At 39.0% G+C, this 25,616-nt stretch overlaps 1 protein-coding gene across 1 annotated transcript in view; it reads right to left on the reverse strand.

Moving 5' to 3' along the window:
- arap2 (ArfGAP with RhoGAP domain, ankyrin repeat and PH domain 2) overlaps positions 1-25,616 on the reverse strand; it is a gene marked incomplete at its 3' end in the record, with an annotated part of 108,313 nt that overhangs the window by 49,162 nt on the left and 33,535 nt on the right. Inside the window, exons 10-14 of the mRNA XM_079671151.1 lie at positions 23,056-23,162; positions 14,864-15,063; positions 9,863-9,948; positions 9,432-9,614; positions 3,678-3,852 (exon numbers count right to left, since the gene is read on the reverse strand). Of these exons, the coding sequence (XP_079527277.1) occupies positions 3,678-3,852; positions 9,432-9,614; positions 9,863-9,948; positions 14,864-15,063; positions 23,056-23,162 (751 nt within the window). The remainder of the gene's footprint in view (positions 1-3,677; positions 3,853-9,431; positions 9,615-9,862; positions 9,949-14,863; positions 15,064-23,055; positions 23,163-25,616) is intronic.

A 25,616-nucleotide genomic window follows, 5' to 3' on the forward strand; every position in this document is an offset into this window, starting at 1 on the left:
CCCATTTTAAATTCTCTACAAAATTGGAGCACCGTTCACACTGTGAAGGGGACGCAGCTGCAAGGTTTTCTGCACACTAAGAGATGTTCCAATTTAGATTTCTGTTGTTAAGAGTGAGAATTGTTCAGCGTGTCTGACGATTGTTTATTGCCGGCTTATCCCTGTCTCACAGCGGGGGTTCAGTGAATTTGGTGAAGAAGCATGTTTGCCATCATTACTTTCTGGTTTAGAGCACCATGCGGGGGTTAGATGAAGGCCTGAAGTGCATGCTTGTTGTGGATGTCTGCTTGATAAGGTAAAAACTAAAGAAAATCTAAGCAAACAGTCACAACAGGTGCGCATAACGCCATGACAGCAGCAGACAAATGAAATACTTCTTTGTCCTTGTGTCCTCGTGTGTGTGGAAATGTAACCCAAGGCTGAGGTCTCTTAAACTCCATAAACAAACTCTGCACTCTGTTTTGTCATCGATATTGGCTCCTATGTGGCTCCATTTATTCTTATCTCTATCTTCCCTCTGTCAAGAGCACGCTACACAGAAGGGATGGTGTCATATGGGTATTGAATTGTTCCCACTTTCTGCAAGATAAAACAACGGGAAAAAGTTCAATTTTTTGTTTAATCAAAATTTGTCGCAAGTCTTTTTTTTACTGCAACTCTAGAGGCTGCAGGCACAAAGACAATGGAACACTTAGCTTTGTGTGATGCGACAATGTGTCCGGCAGTAGCAAAAAGTCAAATGGGGAATTCGGACAGTGTTTTGTGTGGAGCCTTAATCTTTCAGCACACCATTATAATCTATTTATTCACAAAAAAATGCGTAATAGAAAATAAAAATGTTTTTCTTTAAATATGTTTTGTATTTTTTTACAATCATCTTTTCAAGCCTGGTAATGAATAATGGATGGTCACAACCGTAGAGTATTATTGAAAGAACAAACATGACACTTCATCATGTCACACACGAAAGTAGGTCATGTGAACTGAAACAAAGCAACAGATTTTTCAGGGGATTGCAAAATATTTCCCACTGAGTAAAATGATAATGATTGAACCAAGTTATGGGCATTTAGCTTTATTTTGACTTCAGTTACACGGATAAAGTACATGTGTGCAGAAGTGTCAAATGTAAAAGTGAATGCTAGGAATTCTCCAACAAAGATCTAAAACCTGGCGACAGTGGCTGTATGTTTTCTGTGTTGTTAGGAGGTGGGATCTTTAAGGTAAACAAGATACAAGATTTAATGGTGGGTCTTACCCTGGGTGAATATCATGTGTCACTTGTAGGAGTATCTTCCTTGTGGTCACTCGGCCATACAGTCCCAACTTGACTGACTGTTGACCCTGAGGCAAGATCTCCATCTTAGCCAAGCAGTGTAAATCTGTCAGAGGGGTATTTGAGTTATGGCTAACCTCCCTGACCTGTGTCCTTACGCCTACAGTAGTTGGTGAATTTAGTTGGGCATCCATTTCTATAGGAAGAGCTCCACATTTCTGTTTGTTAATGATAACCCCCACAACTTTTTTCCATATAACGAGCATATAGAAACATCCTTTACTGTATGCTTCACATTTCAGATGGACAATACCAAACGGGGGAATGTGTATATGTATCTGCATGTGTGTCTCCAAGTAATGGCCATCACCAAAGGCGACCAGGTGACCCATGCTAGCAATTAGGAGTCCCTAACAGGCTCGGTGGCTGGCGAGTGTGCACAGACGCGGTGCATACATTATGTAAAATACAGTCCCTAAGAAATCTCCCCTCGGCCCCAGCCACCACCGCCCCCCCCCCCCCCCCTCGCTCCTTTAATCTAACACATTCCTATCATCAGCCCGGTGAGCAACAGCACAAACAAAACACACCCGTCTCCACATCTGTGCTGAGCCTCCGATGGTGGGTAACACAAAGGGGGAAAGTAGCAAGGGGAAGAGGAAGGGAGCGATTACTTTTTTCCCTTAAAACTCACCAGCTTTAAATGTGTGTGCCTTCATTTCCTATTCATGGGAGAGAAGATCTCCCACTGTGCTTCTATAAATGTGGCGGCACAATGGTGGGCTTGAGCTTTGAACATGATTGGCTTGTTAAAGTATAAAGACAATAGGCTGAGTGTATGTGGCGCCGAGGGTTGTAAAAGTCCAACTCGCACACCGGGTTCATAAGCTTTTTTTTTTCACTGGTTTAAGCGTCAGCACCTTTTTCAGGTCTGTCTGGGAGAATATAGGAGTTAATTTGTTTTAAATCGCTACTTGGTGTACTCTAGCATCTGGAACTGGGTTGGATCAGTCGTCGAGCATGGCCTGAGGAGGATAACTACAATGTGATGTCATTGTTCCTTCACTAGAGCACTATCACATACAGTGGACCGGAAAGGTATTTCTGACCACCTTTTATAAAACAAATGTGCTGAAGAGCTTACCGCAGCTAGGTTTACACACTGTCAGCTCTCTGGACTCACATACTGTCCCTGCATCCCTGCATCCCTGCACTACAGGAAAAGCTGCTAAGGAAGTCTTTTCCAGTTGGGAACATTTATTACAGGCCAGAATCACCTAAAATTGTACCCAGATCTACACAAATGTGTGACCTAGATTGGTTTCAAAACCTCGAAAAAGTTGACCGGTGTCCAACCCTGCATGTATGAAGCCATGAAGTAGATCATTTTCTACAGAAAGCACATTTAAAGTCAGCTGGAACAGCGGTAAAGCCAGCGCCATGGAGGACTGCTGTGTCTCGAGCACTGACAACTACGCTGTAGCTCTTTTGAATCAGAAAATAAAGCCTTTGAATCTTGGAGGTTTTCAACCAACTTACTGTTATCCAGGGTTTCCGTTGGCCGGTAATTACCGGTTTTTAGCTGTTAAAATGTTATAAAAACCGGTAAATTCAAAACCTGCCGGTCAAAATTTCCGATGCTCCGATCGATTGGCCGCCGATCATTATCGGCCGATATTCACTCTTAATAGTTTGATCTGTGCTCTCTTTAAAGGCCGATCAGGAGAGCTGGATCTGATCGATATGGACATAAACGCGAGTAAAGTGTAACCGGACGCGAGAGATCAGACCAGCTGCTGAGTCTGACCTGAAGCCCCGCCCACTATTTAGCGCGCTGCATGAGAAAATGACTGGCTGTCAGGAGAGAGAGGGAGAGAGGAAAAGAGAGGATCCGTTTCTCCCGTGTTATTATTCAAAGTTAATGTAAACTTTTGAATAATGTATTTCATCTACTGCAAGTAGTTTCTTTGAATGTAATAATGATGTTGTTTGTGGAATCATTTATTGAAAAATGAATCTGAATTTTTCGATCTGTTACGATTATAAACTGAAGCAATATAAAAATGACTCCCATTAACTGAGTTTTAAACATCAGCATATCCGGTACTAGTCCGCTAATTACCTGCTAACGGAAACTCTGCTGCACAATTCTTATTCTTATTATTATAACAACATGACCGGTAAGTTTCAAATGTTTGACCGGCGAGAAAAAATCCTAGCGGAAACCCTGGTGTTATCATATATTAGCTAGCCAACTACGGTTGATCTGGTGGCAACAGTTTTCATAAAGCAGGTGTTTTAAGCTACAAATGAAAAGAGACCCACTGTTATACTGATATAAAGTGGTAAGCCAATGAAGTAAAGTGAAATAGTGGCCCAAACCGTGCCTACAGTTTCTTACCAGAGTGTTTGTTTTGGTGCAGGAACTCCATGTGTAGCTTCAGCCCAGTGCGTTGGGCCAGGAGATATGGGGTGGAGCAGGTCGGATCCCCCGTGGCACACAGGACATCCGCCCCACTGAACACCAGCTCCATGGTCTGCAGCACATCAGGCATCACCACCGCTGCACACAGCGCCTGCACATACATTAAAACAGGAGAGAAGAGAGCATAAACACAAGCTGATATGAAATGGTCACAAACCATATTCATGCAAGTCACTCAAGGTCAGAGGTGGAGGAAATACTCAACTTACTTTTTTTACTTATTTAAAAAGATGGAATTAGTGCAGTCATGTCTCATTGCATTTCTAAGTAACTTTCTTTAAATGGATTAATACTTTAAAAAGGTAACATCCTAGACAAAGAAGCAGTGAAAATCCCTAGAGAAGCGAGCTTGGTCTCACTTCCTGCTGTAGGAGGAGCGCGCTGTGAGTGTGCTGTGTGTGCACGCCAGGCTGATAGAGGACAAAGAGTCTATAAAGCGTCGTCAGAAAACCATATCAAAGTTTGGAATTGAGTTCTTCCCGCTGATCTCAAAAGAGAAGTTAAAATATGATCAGACTTTAATACTTCTAGCGGGAATCATTAAATCACTAATCCCCTTGAAAAAAAAGGAATAAAGCAAATAATAACGGGCTCTATGAATATAATAAAACTAACAGTTTTGAAGAAGAGAAAAGTGGCCTGAAATACAATGAACTGAGCAAAACACAACGTACTGAGGCAAATGGGAAAACATTGAGAGAATATTTGGTTTGAAACCATTAGGATACAAAATATGAACAATTTAAAATTGGCAAATAATGCAATTAGAAATATAAAAATGTATAACAATTAAAAGTAAAGAGGAGAATGTCAATAACTCTGTACTGCATACAATATGCTGCATGAAGAAAGATCAGTGTTTTAATCTGTCTGAAAAACTCTAAATTAAAAAATTAAAAAATGTCAGTTAAATATGCTTTTATGAAAACAAACTGATTTGTGTGTTTTGCCCACATGTTTTTCTTTGAACATGGTAATTATTAATTATTGTTATTATTATAAGGGTTAACCCTAACCCTGCAAAGTAAAACATATATTATAATCATATCTATGTTAAAATCATAGTACGTTTGCAAATAAATTATATGTTCATATAGAAACAAAGTAAGTGCATTTGTAATTGTTTCTAAATAACAATCCACACTCAGTTTAAGTTTTAGACATATTTAAAAAGAACATCAAATTAGCGTAATTGCAAGAAAATCTTTTTTCAAACTACAATTGGGTTTGGTCCTTTTAATCTCCAGTTTAAAAGAAAGTTTCTTACTAACATATTCTAAGTCTTAAATCTAAGTCAATATATTGTCTTCAAACCAAAGAAGCCTACTCGAAGATTATTGGCAACAGATAAACCTGCAGCACCTTTGAGTGTTAAAAAGGTGGAGTGGCCCTTTAAAGATAAAGCAAAAACAGATTCTGGCCATTCAACCCCAAATATCTAAATTAGAGGAAGGACTAAAAGATTGCGTTGAAGATGCAAACAGCAACCACCACATCAGGCTGTGATAGGCTGAGACACCTGTCAATCAAAGACATCTGAAAAACCTTGTTAAATCTTGAAATATCCTTATTAGAGGAGTACTTTTTAAAACTGTCACCAACAGACAGATTCAATTACATTAGATCAACTTTATTGATCCCAAATTGGGAAATTGTTAGTTTAGAATATCATGAAGAAATATGAAACACAAACACTGAATATATAAAAATCAAATTGTAAAGATATATGTATCAAAAAGAGTTCTACTCAATCATATCTAAATCTTTTTGTCTTTATATTCTTCTAATATTCTCATGTTATCTTTCTCCTTGTCACTAAAGTGCTGAAATTCAGACTGAATAACATATGGTGGTCATTAGTAAAAGTGCTGCTGAAGGCGACTTTGCACTGGCTTCAGCGTTCACCCATTGTGGTTGGCACTTGGTCTCCAGGGGCCTGTTAAACAAACTTGTGCTCCTATAAATACATGACATTAAATTCCTCTCTATTAGGAGTTGAAAATCGCACTAGTTTCTAGCCATGTTTTTTTTAAACTATTCACCTGTGAGCCAGCTAAGTGCAGCGAGATTAAAAGAGTCAGAAGAATACAGTCTGATAGAGGAAAGTCTTTTCTGTCTTTGTCTGTCTCTTCCTATCAGTGCTGTCAATGGACGTGACATTGTGCACGATGACCCACGACAAAGTGGATCAACAGAGGAGTCGAGAGGCAAATGGCGGATTTCTTTCCGACGAGCAACCTCTCCTTTCATCGGACTCGGAGTGAGTCGGTAAGCTGCATCGATCTGCCACTAACAAACAAGGCTCGTCTGAAAGTGAGGCACGGTGAGGCTTAGACACACACAAACAAAGCACCTGTCAATTTAACTTAGCCCACCAACGCAACATGACCTGCACTCAGACAAGAGGCACAAGGAAACATTCATTTCTTTCTATGTGCACAGCAAAAACTGTATTTTTAAAAAGGCATAGGCAGGGCATTATATATTTACATTTTTTATTTTGTTTTAATTTTTTTCCACTACCAATAAGCATCAATTGAACTGAATATCAGTAGACGTTAACGTTGTAATGTTTTTATAAAAAAGTTAAAGTCTACAAATATGGATACTATTTTGTCGGTTTCTCTGTTCAGTATAACCAAAATGGGTGGCCTTGATGTGCACGAAGCCTCAGGGACGCTTTTGGTAGGTAGACTTTTCACTTGTTTAATATATTTATTTACCTCAGTTGCAGTAATGATGCCAGAAATAACATATTTTAAATAATTATGGTGGTATTTTTATTTCTTTGTAGCCTTCAATATTTGTCAACATGGCCCCGCTTGTTGGCACACAGTGTTTAACATTTATATTTGGGTCTTGCGAGCTGTCAGTATGCTATTTAAAGTACGGTACTACATTTCATAATTAACGGGGGAAAAAAGGTGTATAAATTGTTAAATAAAGAAGCTGTCTAAAATGACTACACTGAAGACTAAGGAAGGAGTTAGGTTGTCCAATACATCCTAGTCTTTGAGAAAGAGACGGTATTCTTTAATCAACAGATCACATCTAAAAGTAATTTATATAAACAGATGATTAGTTTATTCACCAACTGTCTTTGTCTCACACACAGTACGGGGTCAGATTAGGGCGAAATAGTCCCAAGCAAGCTGGCCTTATTCCGTATCATCTCTGGAAATGACCTTCCGTGGCATAGCAATTACTGCTGCCACTAGAGGGTTTATGTGTGTGTGTGAGTGTGTTTATGTGTGTGTGAGTGTGTAATGATATAAGAAGGTCCTTTGACACCCGCCTCTCTAGGTCATGTGGCCTGCGGAGACTCTGTGGAGGTCACTGGGATACTGGTTTGTAATAGGGAACACAGGACTAAGAAATAGAGAGTGGTATAAAGAGAGGGCACGAATAAAAAAGAAAATGGATGCAGAGAACAGAACCAGCACGCCATGTGAGATTATTTTAGAGACATATTGACGCAGTCAGGTGTATATCACTTCACTGCCTTTTTTATTTGTATTTCAATACTTGAATCGACACTTTAAACGGTAATTTACGGTGAGTTTCATGACCCCTGTGCTCATAAAAACTGTTAGAATGTTTCAAATATTGCGTGAATGTCAGAGAGGAAATTGCTAGTATCACTGTCTTTGTTCTTGAGCGGACTCCCAAAGGAATAGCTTTTATATAGCTTCTTTTTTTCTTACATATTCATACTTGTGTAATGGTAAGTAAGTGTGACACCGAAGTGGAACAACGAGTCCAATGAGATTAGACGCAGTGTCCTTGTTTATGTTAAAAATACTGTATTTTTTTTTAGGTTGCTTGTGATTTATGACTTTTTCTCGAGAAAAAGGAAACTGTTTTTAGAGTGCGTTTATTATTTAAGCATGCGCATATGTTGAGTGATAGTGTGTGTAATGGCTCTGTGACACATTGATCCCTATCAAATCTGTTAAAGCCATTTATAAAAGGAAGACTCGATGTAGAAAAAGCAAACACAGCCCCCCCTTTCCGACCTCACACACACACACACACACACACACACACACACACACACACACACACACACACACACACACACACACACACACACACACACACACACACACACACACACACACACACACACACACACACACACACACACACACACACACACACACACACACACACACACACACACACACACACACACACACACACACACACACACACACACCTCCAATGGCCGAACGCTTTTAGACAGCCACCCTCTCCCTGTCAGTCGTACGTTCTCTCCTGCAAAAGACTCCCCCTATAACAGCAACTTCACACATCCTTAGTGGTGCAGCTCACATGTTCACACGCGTGTACGCTACACACACTCCCACCCACGCAAAGGCCAGCAAAGCCGCAATAAAACCAACCCAAGCGTTTCTGTTGTGGATCCTAATCCACTTTTCTACTTAGCTAGCGAGTATATTTCTTTCACACTTCTCCCCCCTTCTCCCTTCATTCCCTTTTTCTCTCTACATCTCCATCCCTCTCTTTCTACCCGAGAAAACAATACAAAGGGGGCTGATCTGCGTAAATGCTGACGCTGGTGGAAACTTAGCTCAGTCGTGCTTTTAAGAGCCTCTCTTTTAAAGGATGCCAAAGAACAGCAATAAAAACACAACCACAAACTGGAGGAGAACGCCTTAGCAACATCGTTCAGACGGTGCTTTTGGCTTTTTCAGACATGTATCTCTGTTTTACTGATGGTCAAAAGGTCATGAAAATATGTCCGTTTTTAGGTTAGCTAGATTTTGGTAATGGAGTTTACCATCTACTACGCTTCCTAGAAGTACAGTTGGAGATATTGTGGATGGCCGGTTATGACTGAAAGGTTTTGAACTTTGGGTTCACTTTGATTGGTTGCAAATGGAAAATATTATTAGGTAACATGAGATGGAAAAAGTACATTCAAAGTCTTAAATGGAAATATTACACTATGAAGCTATCACATCTGCCAACTGTGGTAAAAAAAACATCCTTTCCAGATTCAAAAGTATATTCTAAACTAAAAGTACAATGTGCAAAAAGCGATTAGCTCAAACCAACTCAAACAAAAAGGAACAATAAATACAAGCTTTAACATCCTTATCCTTTTCCCATTGGAAACAAACATTGAATGGATCCAATTTCTTCTTATAATGCAGTACAACTTCCAGGTAGAGAGTGCAGCACTCAAAAATAAAGTGTTTCTGGCACAGTGATGAAGTCAGTGTGTCTGAGGCAACACTTAAAAACACAGTCAATGCAACACTAACCCCAACTTCAATGTTAAGTATCACTTGTCACGGCAGTCATGGGAGTTGGGAAGTTGTGGATCTACTGTACTTGCTCTGCGTGTTCACAGAGAAAGACAGAAAAGACACGCACAGGTGCAACACTGTGCTGGTGTAGTGGAGGAGAAAACAAGCTTAGCATATGGTATGAAGAGCTCAAAGGCAAAGTAGTTTTCCTGCTCCCTAGTCAACTTCCGGTAAAAACAAAATGCTAATAGACAGTAAAAAAACAAAACAAAAACAGGATTATCTACTAGGTGTTTTTTTCGAGTTAAAAAAATGTATACAGTATACCTCAACGTATTATCAGAAAAATGGCTAGTTTCGGTTTTCATTTGAAGTTTATTTATGAAGGGTGTACCTGGGTGAGCTGCTCGAGATCATTAAAGCCCTCCAGGACCCTCCGGTACTTCCTCTCCCTGTACTTCCTGCGGATGAACGTGGCGCGCTGCTCGGCCGAAGCCCCGCTGTAGAGTTCCTCCTCCAGGGGAAGATTAGCAGCCCAGAAACTGTTAGCATTCTTGTTCCCCACCTCAAGGAAGAGCTAAAGAAAAAGGGTGACGGGACAAACGCAGGTGAGAATAAGGGTTTAAAATAAACGTTTGCCAAGCCCTAATGAGACAAGTTTGCCTTGGCAACACAATGTGTTAATTTGTATTTGACTTTAACTTATGTGGCCTTTGAAGGTTTGAAAAAGTAGGTTATTTTGAAACACCATTCTAATTGAAAGGCAATTGGATTCTGTTGTTAAAAAGGGTTGAGAGGAGGAATATTGCTTTTGCTGATAAGTACCTCCACCAGCTCATTGCTCCAGATGCTGCTGTCCAACTTCAAGCTTCGAACTTTGGATATACTTGGTCCAAGGGAGCGGTGCTGCCCTGATACACAGAAAGAAACACCCTTTGTGAGTTCACAGATACAACAAAAAAGAACATAAGCTCAGAAAAGCAAATAACCTTTGGGTGTATAAAACCTCAATTAGATATATTCCAAAATGCATGGCTTTTAGTTCCTGAAAAGTGCACACAGAAAAACTAAAAATCAACATGTTCAAGTATGCAGAGAAATCTCCATAGTGTTCGTACAAACATAGACCGCATGTCAGTGGTGGAATAAACAATAAACAGGCAGTTACAAGACCGAGAAACCGAGCATGACTGGAAGCTCATTCGCTCACTCACAACAGACATATTTAGTCCCCTCAGCACTCCTAATTGGAAATGAAAGCACAGAACGAAGGCCATTAATTGCTAATGAATCATGAGTAATTCATTGTGTTTGTGGGTCGGCCTGTTTATTTGGGTGAACGAGAGGCTTCTAGCGTTGCTTATAGCCAAAGACAGTAGACATGCATAATACATTAAGCAGAAATACGCTGTATGTGTGAATGTGAATTATTGTCCTGTTTGTAAAGGCATATCATTTTAGATTTAGTTTTGGCATGATCTCATTACAGTCTTCTATGCTCAAGTAGAGCAGTTGTGAATGAAAATGTAGGGCCTTGAGCTGTCGGAGGCCATCTTGACACATTTTGGTATTATTTGTCATCTGAGTTATTAAAAGAGAGTCTTGGAAATCCTCTTTGATAACTAGTGATTATGATTGACTATACCTACTTTAGAAATACTGATACTTCATCATGTCTATCCTCAGCAGAACAAATCATAAAATTAATGGACTGGTCTAATTTCTCCAAGATCTGATTTTTTATCCAATATGCCAAACCAAATCCCATTGTGTTCAGACTTGATGTGATCAAATAGTGAATATATTAGGACAAAAAGACAGTAGAAGATTTCCTGCAGAGCTATGAAAATTAACAGTTGTGTGGATATATCATTTAGCTCAGTGTATGTATGTATGTATGTGTCTAGAAAAGAAACATGAGCGGACCAAGTATTACACCCTGTGGAACGCCACATGAGATGTTATGGTAATCAGAAAAATGCTTACCAATATTTACAAAAGAACAGTCCCGTTTTTAATTATTAGGTAAAGGAGCACTTTTCTAAAAATACCAGCCACATGTTTGAATGTGTAATGTATAAGCCCTGTTCTTTCAATTGTATAACATATTATACTTAAATTGAGCGGTTATCCCTTACATCAGCATTTTCTGGGGTAGTTATACACTTGAACAATCACAGTCTAACATAAGTAATGTTGGATTTGCAACCTCCTTGTTTAAAAGGGAATTATCTGGTTTAAAAAAAAAGAAAATCTGTCAAGAGAGAGACACTATAATCCTGGATGTTTTGCCAAAATACATATTTTCACTTTCTAATAAAAGTAGCAATTGAATCGTCCCTATGAATATAAATAGAAGACATTTCCTTCCATTATGGTTATTATCAAATATCTTGTTGGAAAAGTTAATGATAAAGTTAAGTGGGGATGCATTAGTGTGTTCAGACTTGAGTTTAAAATGGTTTGTCAATTGCAAAAGTCACATTGAAAGGAGAGGAATGATAACTGTCTTTGAAACCACTTGAGTCCAGCTTGAGAAAAAAACAACAACAACGAGATTGTGTCACTTTTGCCTGAAGATGTGTCACTCTGGGCGCCTGCTGCATTTCCAGAGCCACGCTCTATCCCAGGGGTGTCAAACTAAATGTCATTGCGGGCCACATTAGCATTATGGTTGCACTCAAAGGGCCGGATGTAACTTTAAGACTATATAAAAATATAACATATATAAAATAATGTATTATATTATTGCCTCTGCATTGGATTATTATCGGATAGGGTAATAACTTCATAATTAACTACGTCTGAAAGTAAAAGTCTAGGGCAAATAATTGCAAGTCCTTTCAGTGTGCATGTCACAAAATTAGATGCATTGTGGGACATGTAGTTTATTGGCAACGTGCTTTTGTAAAGCGGCATGTAACCGTATAATAAACATATTCTATTCTTTGCAAGCTCTTGCAGGGCCACATAAAATGAAGTCGCTGGCCGGATTTGGCCCCCGGGCCTTGAGTTTGACACCCCTGCTCTATCCGCTGAGCCTTACAGCTCCACACGACCATTTTCACTTGTGTAAGGGTAATGAAGCTGAAAAAAAAGCATGTTCATGCGCACGTTGCACTGGGGACATGGTGAGATCTTTACATATAAATAGCCAGTTGTAAATGTATTCATCATTCTGATTGAACCAAAAAAAACAAGACAAAGAAAAGGGCATTCCCATCACAGCAGCTATCACTAAAGAAACACACTCAGGATGTCACCCCCAATTAAAAACGTTCCCCGCGACAGTTCGTGGAGTGCTTTTCTAACCCTGTGTACTTGTGTGGCATTTTCCCCTCACTCAATGACGAGTCAAAGGAAACAAGGCGAAACAATGAGCACTGCATTTGTCTGTTACCATGGGAACTGTTGCCAGCAGACGTGTCTACAAGTTGCATCGTGAGTTTGTTGCAATTACATGTGTGGAGAAAGGCCTCTGAGTCTTTGGTTTAAAGCACTATACGCTGGTTTGTATGATTGGATTGTGTGAAAAGGTGGAAAAGAGAGGAAACACAAGCTACATGTCGATCATAGGGTAGCCAAGTGCTAAAGTATATCCTGCTTTATCATCTATTTTTATGTAAATGGCATCATAATGTACAAAATGTGCATAATACTTTATTTGAGAATAGTATAGTCAATTAACACGTAGCGGAAAATGTTAATTTACAGTGTAGATGATTAATCAAGTGAGAATTAGGGTTCTTTTTTCATAGACAATAGACTTGTTTTCTTTACCAGTAATCATTTTAAAAAATGCAGGTTGAAAACATTTTTCTTTCTAATAGAAGCGAATAAGAAAACTGGATAAAACACAAATCAGCAGCGGATTAGAAATGTGTTTATCTTCTGGTGTAATTTAAAAAAAAACACAAGTTAGCCTTGGCTACAAATAATGTTTTGAAACAAAACTTTCACCCAGGTTTTTGTTTGGTTGTGTTGTTGAGATTCTTTTTTTAAATATTCACAAATTATCGTTTTTCAGGCAATTGAAAAAAGCTAACAGTCTTTCAAGTCCAAGCATACAAAGAAAAATGAATGGAATGGAATTTCTCTAAATAAGAGGGTGAAGCTTGAGACTATTAAAATTAATTCCATCTTGGCATAAAAGGAGGAAAGCCAATCTAGGATCATTTTTACCATTAGCCCTCTCATTACTTCTCCCCTCTTTCAGATTTTCTCTTTATTGTCAATGACATGGGAGCGCTAATTAAAAGCATGAGCAGTCATTGGTATTCCAAATGGGCCGCCACCTAATTTCAGGAGAGCAGAGTCTGCGGACAGCTTCCTTGTTGCAGATATTCCCCTTCTCTTACCCAGCATGTCGAAAAAATGTAATATTAAACAGTCCAGCAAATGAAATCATTTAAGAGCGTTTGAAAAGGGATGTTGGATATCTAATGCGTACCAATTACATGGGCTTTGCAGAGGTGAGGTGAGGTGAGGAAATGCATTTAAACGTATGAAACTGGGAGGAATCTGTGGCCCAGGGTAGATATGGACGGGGAGGGAGGAGTGGATAGAAGAGTGACATCAGGCATGGTTGCTCCTTCTCTAATCATGTTTAGCGGGTCAAGAGGTAGTTTGGGATCCCTCAGGGTCTTGCCCGTGTCTAAATCTTTGTTGTCATTTCATCTGAGCCATCCAGGATTGGCAAATAGATTAGAGAGTCTAGAGGCCAGGCACCAACTCCCATAAGTGGCTTATCACCTGAGAACTTCTTCCAAAAGAGCCTCTGGGTCAGAGCACACTTTCACGCAGACACAAACAAACAACAGACCATTTGTAACAATTAAGATTGAGTGCTAAAGATGCTTTTTCTACTCCAAGGTTTTGGAATCATGTTAGAACATTTTCAAATACAGCTTAGTGTCGCGATGTTGTTCCTCTGTTTACCTTTACTCACTATACTTAAAGGTGGGGTAGGTAAGTTTGAGAAACCGGCTCGAGATGCACTTTTTGTTATATTCCATGGAATGCTCTAAACATCCCGATAGCAATGAATATTTTAAGTGCTTTGACAAAAAATCCATTAAAAAAAAAAGCCGTACTACTGTAAAAAGCACGACCAATCATCTGAGCCGGCCCGGCTAAAGTAACTGGATGGCCTACCTGCCTGTCAGCCTTCCATCTGTGCACAAACTTATCTCGTGCCCTCATTGGTCATGTGCGCGTTCGTGTGTGTTGAAGGAGGGGCTCTGTAAGGAAGTAGCAGATTCTTTCCGGCTGTGTATTTTCAAATTATAGCGCACTCGAGCTGGTTTCTCCAAAATTACCTCCCCCACCTTTAATAGATGTATTTTTGAAATTAATAACTGAATAAAAAACATTCACTATTAATTCAATTCTAACCAAAATATTTGAAGGAAAGGTCTTTCATATCGCATGTCTTGTGTTGGATTAACAAAATGCCAATACATATATATATTTAAAAAAAAGTTCTCAACAGTCTCAGAACTTTGTCTCTGTTTTTCAAATATTTGTATTAAATACCATATTTCTCCAGGAAAACTTTCTAAATAATGAAAGGGAAACTATTGACCCAAATAAGTTAAGAGTTACATTACAAACCTTATATACTGGTCTTGCTGGTTATTTAAGAATGATCAAGTAAAGTTGTTTTTACAGCCTGTTGGCTTACATTCAAAGTGCTTCATGTTTACTTATGGGGGGGCTGTGAGTGCAGTATGTTCTTTTCGACCAATGTATGCCAGCTTCTAGCAGGGGACTCTGCATCAGAGAGTTGAAGGAAGGCAATAGTAGATTAGCATACATATCCCTCACCTGCACACTTCTTGCAGATGACCACGCCCAGGTTGACCGAGGCCCACTCCGGCTGCAGGGCGCGACAGTCGGCGCAGCTCTTGTTGGCCTCGTTGAACCAGATCTTCTCCGCCACTTCATAGTCGGAGAGTGTCTCGGCGATCGATTCCTGGACCGCTTCAATCCACTCCTCCTTCTCCAGTTCTGACTCGGCCGTGAAGCTGCAACGATTGATTTTTTTAGCCCCACCACCCCAACACATGCCTCAGTGTTATTGATTTGATTTGAGAGAGCAATTAAACAGCAAAGTATCGCTTGGCAGTGTTAGGGGGTGTGTAGTGTTTGGAGTAGTTTTTGGGGGTCTGCTGAGTGTGTATGCCGATGTGTGATTGCAATAGATTTGTTGAAATTGATAGCGGAGTGGGCAGGGCAGGTAAATCAGTTTGTTTCACCTTGCTCCAAAAATCTATAAAGTGTTAATGCTCGATGCGTTTTCAGGAAATTATTTCTATAATAAAAAGGTTAAGAAATGGTGATGGACAAAGACATACAGCGTCAATATACAGAGTTTACCACTGTTCTTCCTTTAGGAAATGCATTGAGAACTTTCCACATAATTACATGGGAGCCGGTGGAATAACATGAGAGCTCTAAGATTGTAGTGTTTGACAGTGAAGCGGATGATGGACGCCTGAAGCCTGTGGTTTTGAGAATGATTGACATTTTTAAACAATACGTGTGATTGATTTTTTTTTTTTTAAAAGTGATTGAAGTTGCAAACGGCTTAATAGTAACTGACATTATAGTCAGGGAAAACACAATCATCTCATTATAGTTTAAAATATCCTAAAATTCTTTTATTTTACATTTTTATTTTCAACACCCGTTTTTTTAAAGCTGTATATCCTTAACGGAGCCAGCCTTAAATGATATACTAATATCAAAACTTTCCAGGTTAGGAAATCATTGTAAATGTATGTTACAGGTTTTCTTTCTACCAGCTTTTGTGCTATCATAAGTATAGTGTATCATATAAAATGAGAAATACTTATACTATGCATATCTAAGACATTTATTTTATCTGGGAGAGTTTCGCCTGGAAACCAGGTTTTTCTAATTCTTTACCCCGATTAAAAAAACAAATGTTCTGCAGAAAGTAAACTTCAATGCGTGTACACAAGCTTTAGGATAATCTGGACCTCAGCCCGGATCTAAACCCCATTCAACACTTTTAGGAATGAAGAAGAACTTTGAGAGCGAGCCGGCTCTTATATTGCCCAACATCATTTCCTAACTGCACTAATGTGCTGAATGGAAGAAAAATCAGTCCTGCCAAGCATTCAATAAGCCTTCCAAGGAAAGTAGAGGCAGTCTGGTTTCCAAATACTTTTTGCCATAAACTGTCTTTTGCAAGAGCAAGTTTAAGTCAAATTGGCTCAATCTTATCTTTTCATTAAACTGATGAAACCAGGAGGGTCAAACCATCCATATTTCATTTGATATGATGTGTAATAAATATGCACACAACCCACTCATACAGTTAATGGCTTAACTGTCATAGCTCCCAAATTGGCCGTCTTTCAGAACACTCACTTGCCTCTCAATCCATCCACACACACACACACACACAGATTAATGATGTAATATTCTGTCTAACAAGCACTTATACAGATAGCTGGCAGAGACAGAAAGAACGGGTTTCTGATGGAGAAAGTGATGAGTAGAAGTTGGAAAAGTTGTAGCGAGTAACTCAGAATTACATAAGGGTACGATAAGCGTATGTAACTGTACGTATCTGTGCGTATGTGTGGGGATAAGAGACGAAGACAGACAGCAAGATGGACAGGCATATAATACTGAGAGGAAATAGGAGAGTTTTAGCTTGACCGAAAGAAGCACTTAGGAAGGAGAAATGGGACCACTGGTCTCCATGGCAACCGGACGACTGGTATAAAAGTAAGACTGAGGATAAGGAAGGGAAAGGAGACGATGGGGAGGGGGAAGCTTGTGCCCGAAGCAGAGGATGTGCACCGCCTCGCCCAAGTACCCCGACAAAGATCGATAGGTTGATTGGGTTCAGACGTTGGGAGCCCATCGCTCTCGGCCCCGGGCCCCGTCTAAAGAGAGGACTGCTCACATCCACAGATGAACTGCAGCACGGCCTCCAAAACCACAGAGGAGCAAAGGGAGGCGAGAGTATGTGGAGGTTCCCCGAGCCGCAGAGTTTTAGATATGAAGCGAAGGCTGGTGTCAGGTGACGGGGCAAACTAAACTACAGTTTACAAGGTCAACAGGTGGTGAAGAGGAATACAGAGTGAAGAATTATTTGGGAATTCTAGCAGTGGAGTAAAGTAACAACTGACATTGTTGCCTTTTCTCCGGCTATAAGTGTAGTTAATGTTTAAAGCTTAGACACACTGAACGGACAGCAAAGGAGCAGTGGTGACTGGGATGTTGCTTGGCCCTACGTTGCCTGCGTCTTGGCTAAAAAGTTGCATTTGAACACACCGCAAAGACTACAGCGCCCATGTGAGAGGCTATTTAAAAAAACTAAAATATAAGATTTCAAGCATTCACGTATTGTTTTAATATTTCCATCACAACAACAGGCTACAGGCCACCATTATACTCTGCCCTGTCATAGAGCTCTCATGTTAAAAGAAGCTGCCGCATTGTAATGATATGGTTATTAAAGCTATAGGCTCAGAGTGCTCCACACATATGAAGAATACTTCAATATAAGCCAGGAGATGGTTATATCAGTTTAGTATAGCATAAAGACTAAAACCAGTAGCTCCGAGACAAGAATCAGGCCGACACCTAAAACCAAAACCTTGTATTTTTTAAATGGATAAGTGGATTTTTTGATGTTCTTGTAGGGTTGCTCGATTATGTTGAAAATCATAATCTCGACTATTTGGGTCAATAATTGATATCACGATTATCAAAAACGATTATCCATTAACTTTGAAAACATCAATTTATTGGAGAAAAAAAAATGTAAACCTTATAATTTTAACAGTTGATTACCCTGAACTTTAAGTATAATTCAACTGAAAAACCAATTTTAAAAAAAATTATTTAAAAAAAAAACAAAAAAATAATAATAAAAAGATAATCGTTTTATTTTGATTACGTTGTTTTCGTAATATTTGCAAGCCATAATCGTAATTGCGATTAAAATATGATTAATTGAGCAGCCCTATGTTCTTGCTGAGACCATTCTAAGCTAGCTGCAGCTTTTCCTACATTATGGAAAAACAGAATGATAAACCATCCCAGCAATAATCATATTTAAAAAAATGTAAAACTATTCAATTAAAACTAAATCTAACTTGACCTTCATTGTCTGAAACACTGCTCTGTTCAGTCAACTTCAGGGTTCACTTTTCACCAAAGGACCTGGTATTGGTCCCAACTCATGAAAATGTATTTTATATAAAAAGTTATTTTCAATTACATTTGAAAATCAAATGTTGGTGTGCTGTCACTTGACATTATTCCACCAATGGCCTTTATCTTTTTGCTGTTGAAAGCATTTGTGCTCCCTATTCTACATACTGTAGATGTAAGTGAGAAAATCTAATTCTTCCTTATGAATGATGAACCGGCATACGGCCCCTTTAGCGTGTATGCATTATGTACATAATGTTAGGAGAGTTGAATATAAAGTGGTTCATATTATCAAATGGAAGGTTATGTTCCGTGTAATGCTTGAATATAATCCTCAAGCCTAAATTGAGGTGCATTCATCTTGGAAAATGCATGTGTCTAACCCTGAAAAGTATTTATTCATAATGATGTGCTTTTATTTGTGGATTTGATTACATCTCTATGGTCTTGTTGTAAAAGCAAGTGATCCGAACTCTTTTCAAAAATATAACTATGTACAGTTTGTTTGCCGGGTCAAATATAGCTGAAAATTGGACTACAAATTGAAATCCCATTTACACCTCTAAATATATTTTGGCTTAGTTCTTCCAATACAATGTCAAACGTAGGTTACATTTATCATTATGTTTCCAACATTTACAAGATTTAGAAAAAAGCGGCTGATTTGGTAGATGTTAGATCAATCAAGCCTGCAACCTTTTTTATACATATTTAATATATTAGATTGTATTATTGTATTTTTGTATTCGGGATTGTTGGAAACGTTATTTTGATCTTTCTGTCTGTACATACAAACTGAAAGATTGACATTAAAGTTGACTTTGAGACCTAAAGTAGGAATAAAGTGGTATTTGGGAAGGGAAGACGGTAGCAAAGAATTGAGAAATAGACAAGTGTATTCAGCCTGTGTAAACATTTATATAATTTCACTTGTGGCACTGAAGGAACTTTTTAAAGTCTGAGAAATGACTCTGAAGATGTCCTCAGGTGTATCTTGTCTAGACTCAGAGCCAATTCCAAACCAGCCACATCTCCTGACTTACTTCCATTTGCTAGGAGGGTCCACCACATTAAGTACCACCCCAAACCAATTAACTTAGAGGGGCGCTGGGTAATAAAATCCTCAAACTTCATGTTATATCTATGCTGACCAAACAAACTGTCCTTACTGACCAAGTGGTTTTTATTCTGTGTCCGTCATACAACAAGAATGACTGCTCCAACTATGAAAGACATTTAATAGTCTGTGCATCTCGGCCTCTGATGCTTGGCCATTTATTTTGATTACCTGCCTCTTCATAGATTAAAGTGCAATACTTAACTGCTGAAGTGCATCCTTCAGGATCAGGATGTTATTTTACCAATTTGATGTTGTATAGAGAAAATGAATACAAATACACAAGATTCACATGATGCTAATGTTTGCAGGAAATATAATATTTGATTCAATACTGACATCTAAGGCTGATACAGAGACCAAGTTATACGACAACAGATGGTCTTCAACACAACCCTATTGCTCAAGGGGTCATTTAATCAAAACGACAAAAGAATTGCCCTTTTGATGTCTGCAAATGCAATAAAGACAATTGGGGGATTTTCTGGAACCACCTTGGCAAAGTTGAGTTAAAGAAAAGCAAAATGTCCGTGCTGCTCAAAGCTTTGGAAAATGTCATTTAAAAAACTCAACAACACGTCCTTCAAAAAACAATGCCATGCACGCTCAGGATAATCCAAAGACCCTGCTGTCGAAGGTTTTCATCGGGGAACATTTTCCGTCTAAGGAAAGAAAATAATTGTGTGAGCTTTCAATACATAACCCAAAAACAAACCAGACAAACATGGATGTGTTTCCAATATGCCCTTGAGCTAGGCATTTGTCTGCAGATTTACCTTAGTAGAGGTGCTTTCTGATCAAGAAAAAAAGTTTGTATTGTCTTCAAAGTTGAGTGTCTTTGTTTGTGCACTGCCTCATTGTCATTCTCTCTACTCATAAAAGTCTGCCTTTCTACCACAGAGGGCTGAAGACTGTCCATTTAACGGTGGCAAAACTATGGGAAAGCCAAAGTGAGTCTCCACAGCTTAAAGTGATTAGATGAGTTTCTCACTAATCCCCACCTTGAGCAGGTAGAACGCTCCCGGGGCTACCAATCGATTTGACACACACACACACACACACACACACACACACACACACACACACACACACACACACACACACACACACACACACACACACACACACACACACACACACACACACACACACACACACACACACACACACACACACACACACACACACACACACACACACACACACACACACACACACACACACACACACACACACACACACACACACACACACACACAAAAAGCCTTTCACAATCACCTCATCAAAACATTTCAGGGGACCTGGGCTCATTTTAATTCCACCTTCTTCTTTTTTGTTCCACACAAAATGGCAATTACGTCCAGTGTATTAACGAAGCCGCCCAACGATGGAACCATTAAGATATCCTAGACAAACAGATCGATCGGACATACAAACGGACACGTGGAGGAATGAGGGGGGGGGGGAAATCTTTGAAGAAGGCATTGGGCAAAAGTGGATACAAAAATAATAGTGCACACAAACAAACATGCTTTGTCCAGGCAGCTGTGACGGTTGTGTTCTAAATGGACCATTATAGCACAAACAGGCAGTAGACGTATTGATTGTTGGCCCTCAGTAACTGGAGTCATCTGAAAGGCTTTGGTCCATACAGTGGTGGAGATTCCTGCTTTAAGATCCCAGGGGAGATTTGTTTTTGTTTTTGAATCCAGATCGATAATTAGTGATTTCCGTACAGGTCCCTGTTTTCATGTAGTGTGTTTACAGCTATGACCGATGAGTCTGAGATTTGTGCGATGGTCCGCAAGATGGTTTTTGACGGGAGCGTTTTAAAATCCAATCATTACAAACAAATGAAAACTAATGAGAAAAGATAATTTTTGTATCATTAGAGATGAGTTCTAACTCTTGTGACATTCATACTCATTAATTTTAACAGGAAAACAAACACAGGGTCAAAGTGTGTGAATTGGTTTATAGTTGATATAGTGAATCTCACGGAGTATTAAAAAACGTTTTACACCTGTAGTGACGGAGATGACTTGCAGTTCTTATTTACTTATGTGCACGCAGCATTTCAACAACAAATCCAGAGCTGAAGTCACGTGGACTCTAGTTTTGTTAACTCACTGATTGAACAGTTTTGCAAATGCAAACGTACGTAAATCTAATTATCTGAAAATGATGCTGCACTTAACCGCAGTGTTGTTATCGTATCTGGTGTTAAACTTAAGAAAGAAATAGAGGAGGATGACTTTTTTTTATGGTGTTTTCAAACCTGTGTCCTTTAGTCCTTTTAAAATGTAACCCTGGTTGGTTTTCCTCCTTGGTACAATTTGTTTGGGCAGCTCTGAAAGCAGCAATCATAGCGTGGATCAAAAAGGTATTGAGACCTGTGTTTACTTTTCAGCCTGAGGCACTAACCGATGAGCAGAGCAAACTGGCTTTTAGTGAAGCATTTGGATTCTGGAGGGAAAATGGAACAAGTTTGCCAACTCGTCCACGCAGTAAACTAGAGGTTTGGAAAGGTCCTTCAAGACTGCAACCAACCTAATATGCCACAAATAGAGAGACATAACAGCTCGGTCTGGCTGTTAACACCCTTTTTTTTTGTTGCAAATCCAAAAAAAGCAGTTTAGGTGTGAAGTTACTGTTAGGGTGCTGCATGAAAACAATTCCCAGGTAGTGTGAAATCAAAGTGGACCAACCACAAGATTTATACTGTGAGAAGCTACTTTTAAAATCCATCTGTATATGATGAATCAATGACACGTAATTCCCTGATCAATCAGAAATGAAAATGAGTTGGAGGTGTTGTGCCCGCGGCGTACTCTGTGTACTTTAGCAGTTTCCCTTTATAAGGTCAGTGAGACCTCGCGACCACACCGTGATGTCTGTCGTCATAACTTAAGTAATGAGTATTTATTTTGTTGGTTAGGATGGCAGTGTATAACTTCATGCCTACAGCTCTTGGGTCATGTTTTCAAAGTGTGACCTGTATCTTCTTCCAATATTGTCACTGGGTTCACAAGCAGAAACACTTGGACTTATTATAAATAGTAATTTAGTTGATTTTAACTTTTTTATTTGGCCTGTGAGGAAGGATAAAGAGAGGGTTAGGTTAGGCATACAAGTTTAAGTTCTTATGAAGCCTTGAAGGATTCTGGTTTGAATTAATCCTCCAACTCTGTAGGTAAGAAAACAAAGCTTATCTAATAACAATGTATATTTTAAAGGCCAATGTATAAGTCTATGCAAACATCCTTCACCACAAGTCCTCTTAACATATCGCATTATGAAACTCTTAAGAGAAGATTAACCAAAAGAAGATTGCCCTTTTATCTGTGAATACGGATGATTTATGAGATATGATTATTGAGATTAAAATACAGTGAAGCAAGAGGCTTAGTGTATGTGAAGGGCATTTCCTATACTATATGAGATACTGGAGGGAGATTTGTTAAAGGAAGTACCATAAAAGAGAATGTTATACAAAGGGAGATTTAGTAGTGTCAACCTGTTGAGTACATCACTGATGGGGGTACATTTCAGGAGATATTCCTTCACCTAACATTCCCTTTAGGATGATGAAATAAGCAATATGAAAGGGTGTGTTGAGGAAAGATCAAGCTTAGGGAAGAAACGTCTCTCCCTAGCCTACACACACACCTAAAAAGACACAGCACACACATTTTAGACGTACCAGAAGTTCTTGAAGGGCGTGTTGATTTCAAAGCCCCTGCGGTCCACGTCTCTAATGTTGGCAGCAGCCAGTTCCACTTCAGCTATAGCCAAGCCCGATTTATAGTCCTGGATTAACAAAAAAAGGAGAGATGAGGATCTGTAGATTTAATAGAGAGGCGAAGTCCCTCCCTTTCCGGGGAGCTCCATGGGACCTTATTTTGGAAAAATTATGTATTGAAGTCAATGGTGAGAGAAAGATTATCTTTCGATCCTGTTTGAATTGTGCCACGAATCACACATATGTTTGTCAATTTAAAAGATAATTTTGCAAGTAAAAAAAAAAAAATGTTTTAAAACTTTGAAGTAACACTTTCTTCGTGTGAAACCGCTCAATGAACTACATCTCCCGTCTCGCACCACACACCAAGACGGCCGTCACGTTGGCACATTTCACTTCTTTCTTTCAGAATGAGGCGAAAAGTATCACTCCAGGTCTGGGCATGTTGAGAGCTGTACATACACACAAGGGGAGTTAGTCGGTTCCGTAAGAGCCAGCATGCGGGACCGGGATTCTGGGATTTGTAGTCTTTCTAGTTGCGTATTTTTCATAGTCTTATATTTCAACAGTTTTAAGACAAACTGCGACTTTTTTGACATGGAAATTATTTTTTAAGATTGACAAACATCATGTGTGTAATTTGTGGCACAATTCAAACGGGATCGAAAGATACGTTTTCTCTCCCCATCGACTTCAATACATAATTGTCCCATGGACCGGAAGTAGATGGGCGGGACTTCGCCTCTCTATAGGAATATATTGTGAAGTTGTTACATTACAGTGCATCATCAACATGTATTGGTACCACAGGAAAAAACTGTTGTTCAAGCGCTGGTCAACATTGAGATTTTGGGCTTGTTTGCTTCCATAACGATTCTTCTTTCCGACGAATGGAAACAAAACAATAATACACTTAAGAGTGTTTTCTTTTGCTAGCTTCTGTTCATTTTGTGTCTGTACATTTCTGCTGAATTCACCAATAATTAGCATCATCAAATGCCTAATTTAAACATATATTTAAGAGAAAACTTGAAAAAAAGGATAATTTTCTAAATGTTAGTTTTAGCAATTTGAGAAGTGATTTCTAATACTTTTTTAGTTTATCCTTCTTTCTTGAAGCTCCTTGAAAAAATCTTTGTTTTATTTTCTCTTTGTTTATACTTAAAGGCCGATGAGTTTTCTCATATTCTGAGCCAGAGATCTCTACTTCAGCAGCACGACATCTTTCAAGTTGCATCCCCATTTATATTCCGAAGGTTCTTACAGGAGTTTATTTCATACATCATTCATAGCCTGATTTATATAACATTTGAGTTCTAAAAAATTGGAGAAAACAGATTTATTTTATGGCTGCTGAGAGGATTTTCCTTATTTATGAAGTGATAAAATAGAGATATCAACAAATCTACATGAAAACCCATTGGATTTAATATGCCAACAAAATGGAATAAACATGTTGAACCTTGCTTTGTCTGACGTTCAGTTTTCTGTCCTTGAAATATGTGCAATTGAACACATAGTGTGCTAATGCCTTTTTGCGTTATAGAACATACCAGTTTAGAAAATGTTAAATACAAAATATATGTAAATAATCAATTGGGAAAAGTTAGCTGAGATTTAGATTAGAAGATAAATACCGCTGACTCTTTATTATAAATATGAAGCTACCGCTAACAACTATGTAGCTTCGCTTAGCATTTTATGGTGGGGGGGGGATGTCCAAGTGTCACTCATCAGAAAAGTTAATTGTTTTTTCCGACTAAACCAATATTTTTTGAGTATGTTAGGTATTTGTTGATAGATGTTTGGCCGAGGTAGCTATTTTCTTGTCTTTATGCTAAGCTAACCTAAATGATGCTTCCTATATTCTATACTGATGCACTGAAAGCATATAGGGAGAATACTTTCCCTATTACCACTGTGACTGCAAATTGTAGAAAAAGGAATCTTCTTTGTCTTTGATGACTTTCCCATTTTAATGAAGTTAAAAGGTACACATGCAAATGTTCAAAAATAAATCCAGAAACATTTTAAGACACCCACATAAGAGAAAATGTATTCCCAAAGGGACCTGGAATTATAAGGGCTCTTCCCTAGACACCACCCAGGGGCCGTTTTTGGCCAAATTAGACACCCTTTCTGATAAGGTGGTATCCACAAGGTGGCCTCATTAAAGTGTTTCTCGCATACTGTAGGACTTGAATGTCACTTGGTCTAATGAAAAGTAGCAAACACAAAAGAAGACATACACTCAAAGTAAATACATCCTCAGTCTCGGCTACTCTTTTTCCCGCAGTAACGTTTTTATTTTGGTAAATGGCACTGGACGTTGTTTTAAGTGTGAGAGAAAATAGTCTGTGACAGACCTATAACAGTCATCTGCTTTTTCTCCTTGGCACCAATGACGCACAAGCCAAGTCTGTGCGTGGCGTTTGGATGCGTGTGTGACAGACAGAAAGAGAGGCTGGTGAGTGCGTATATACCTGGAGAAAACGGCGTAGTTATAGAAAGGTAAAAGGTGT

This window comes from Notothenia rossii, assembly GCF_949606895.1.
Source record: "Notothenia rossii genome assembly, chromosome: 3".
Lineage (NCBI taxonomy): Eukaryota > Metazoa > Chordata > Actinopteri > Perciformes > Nototheniidae > Notothenia > Notothenia rossii.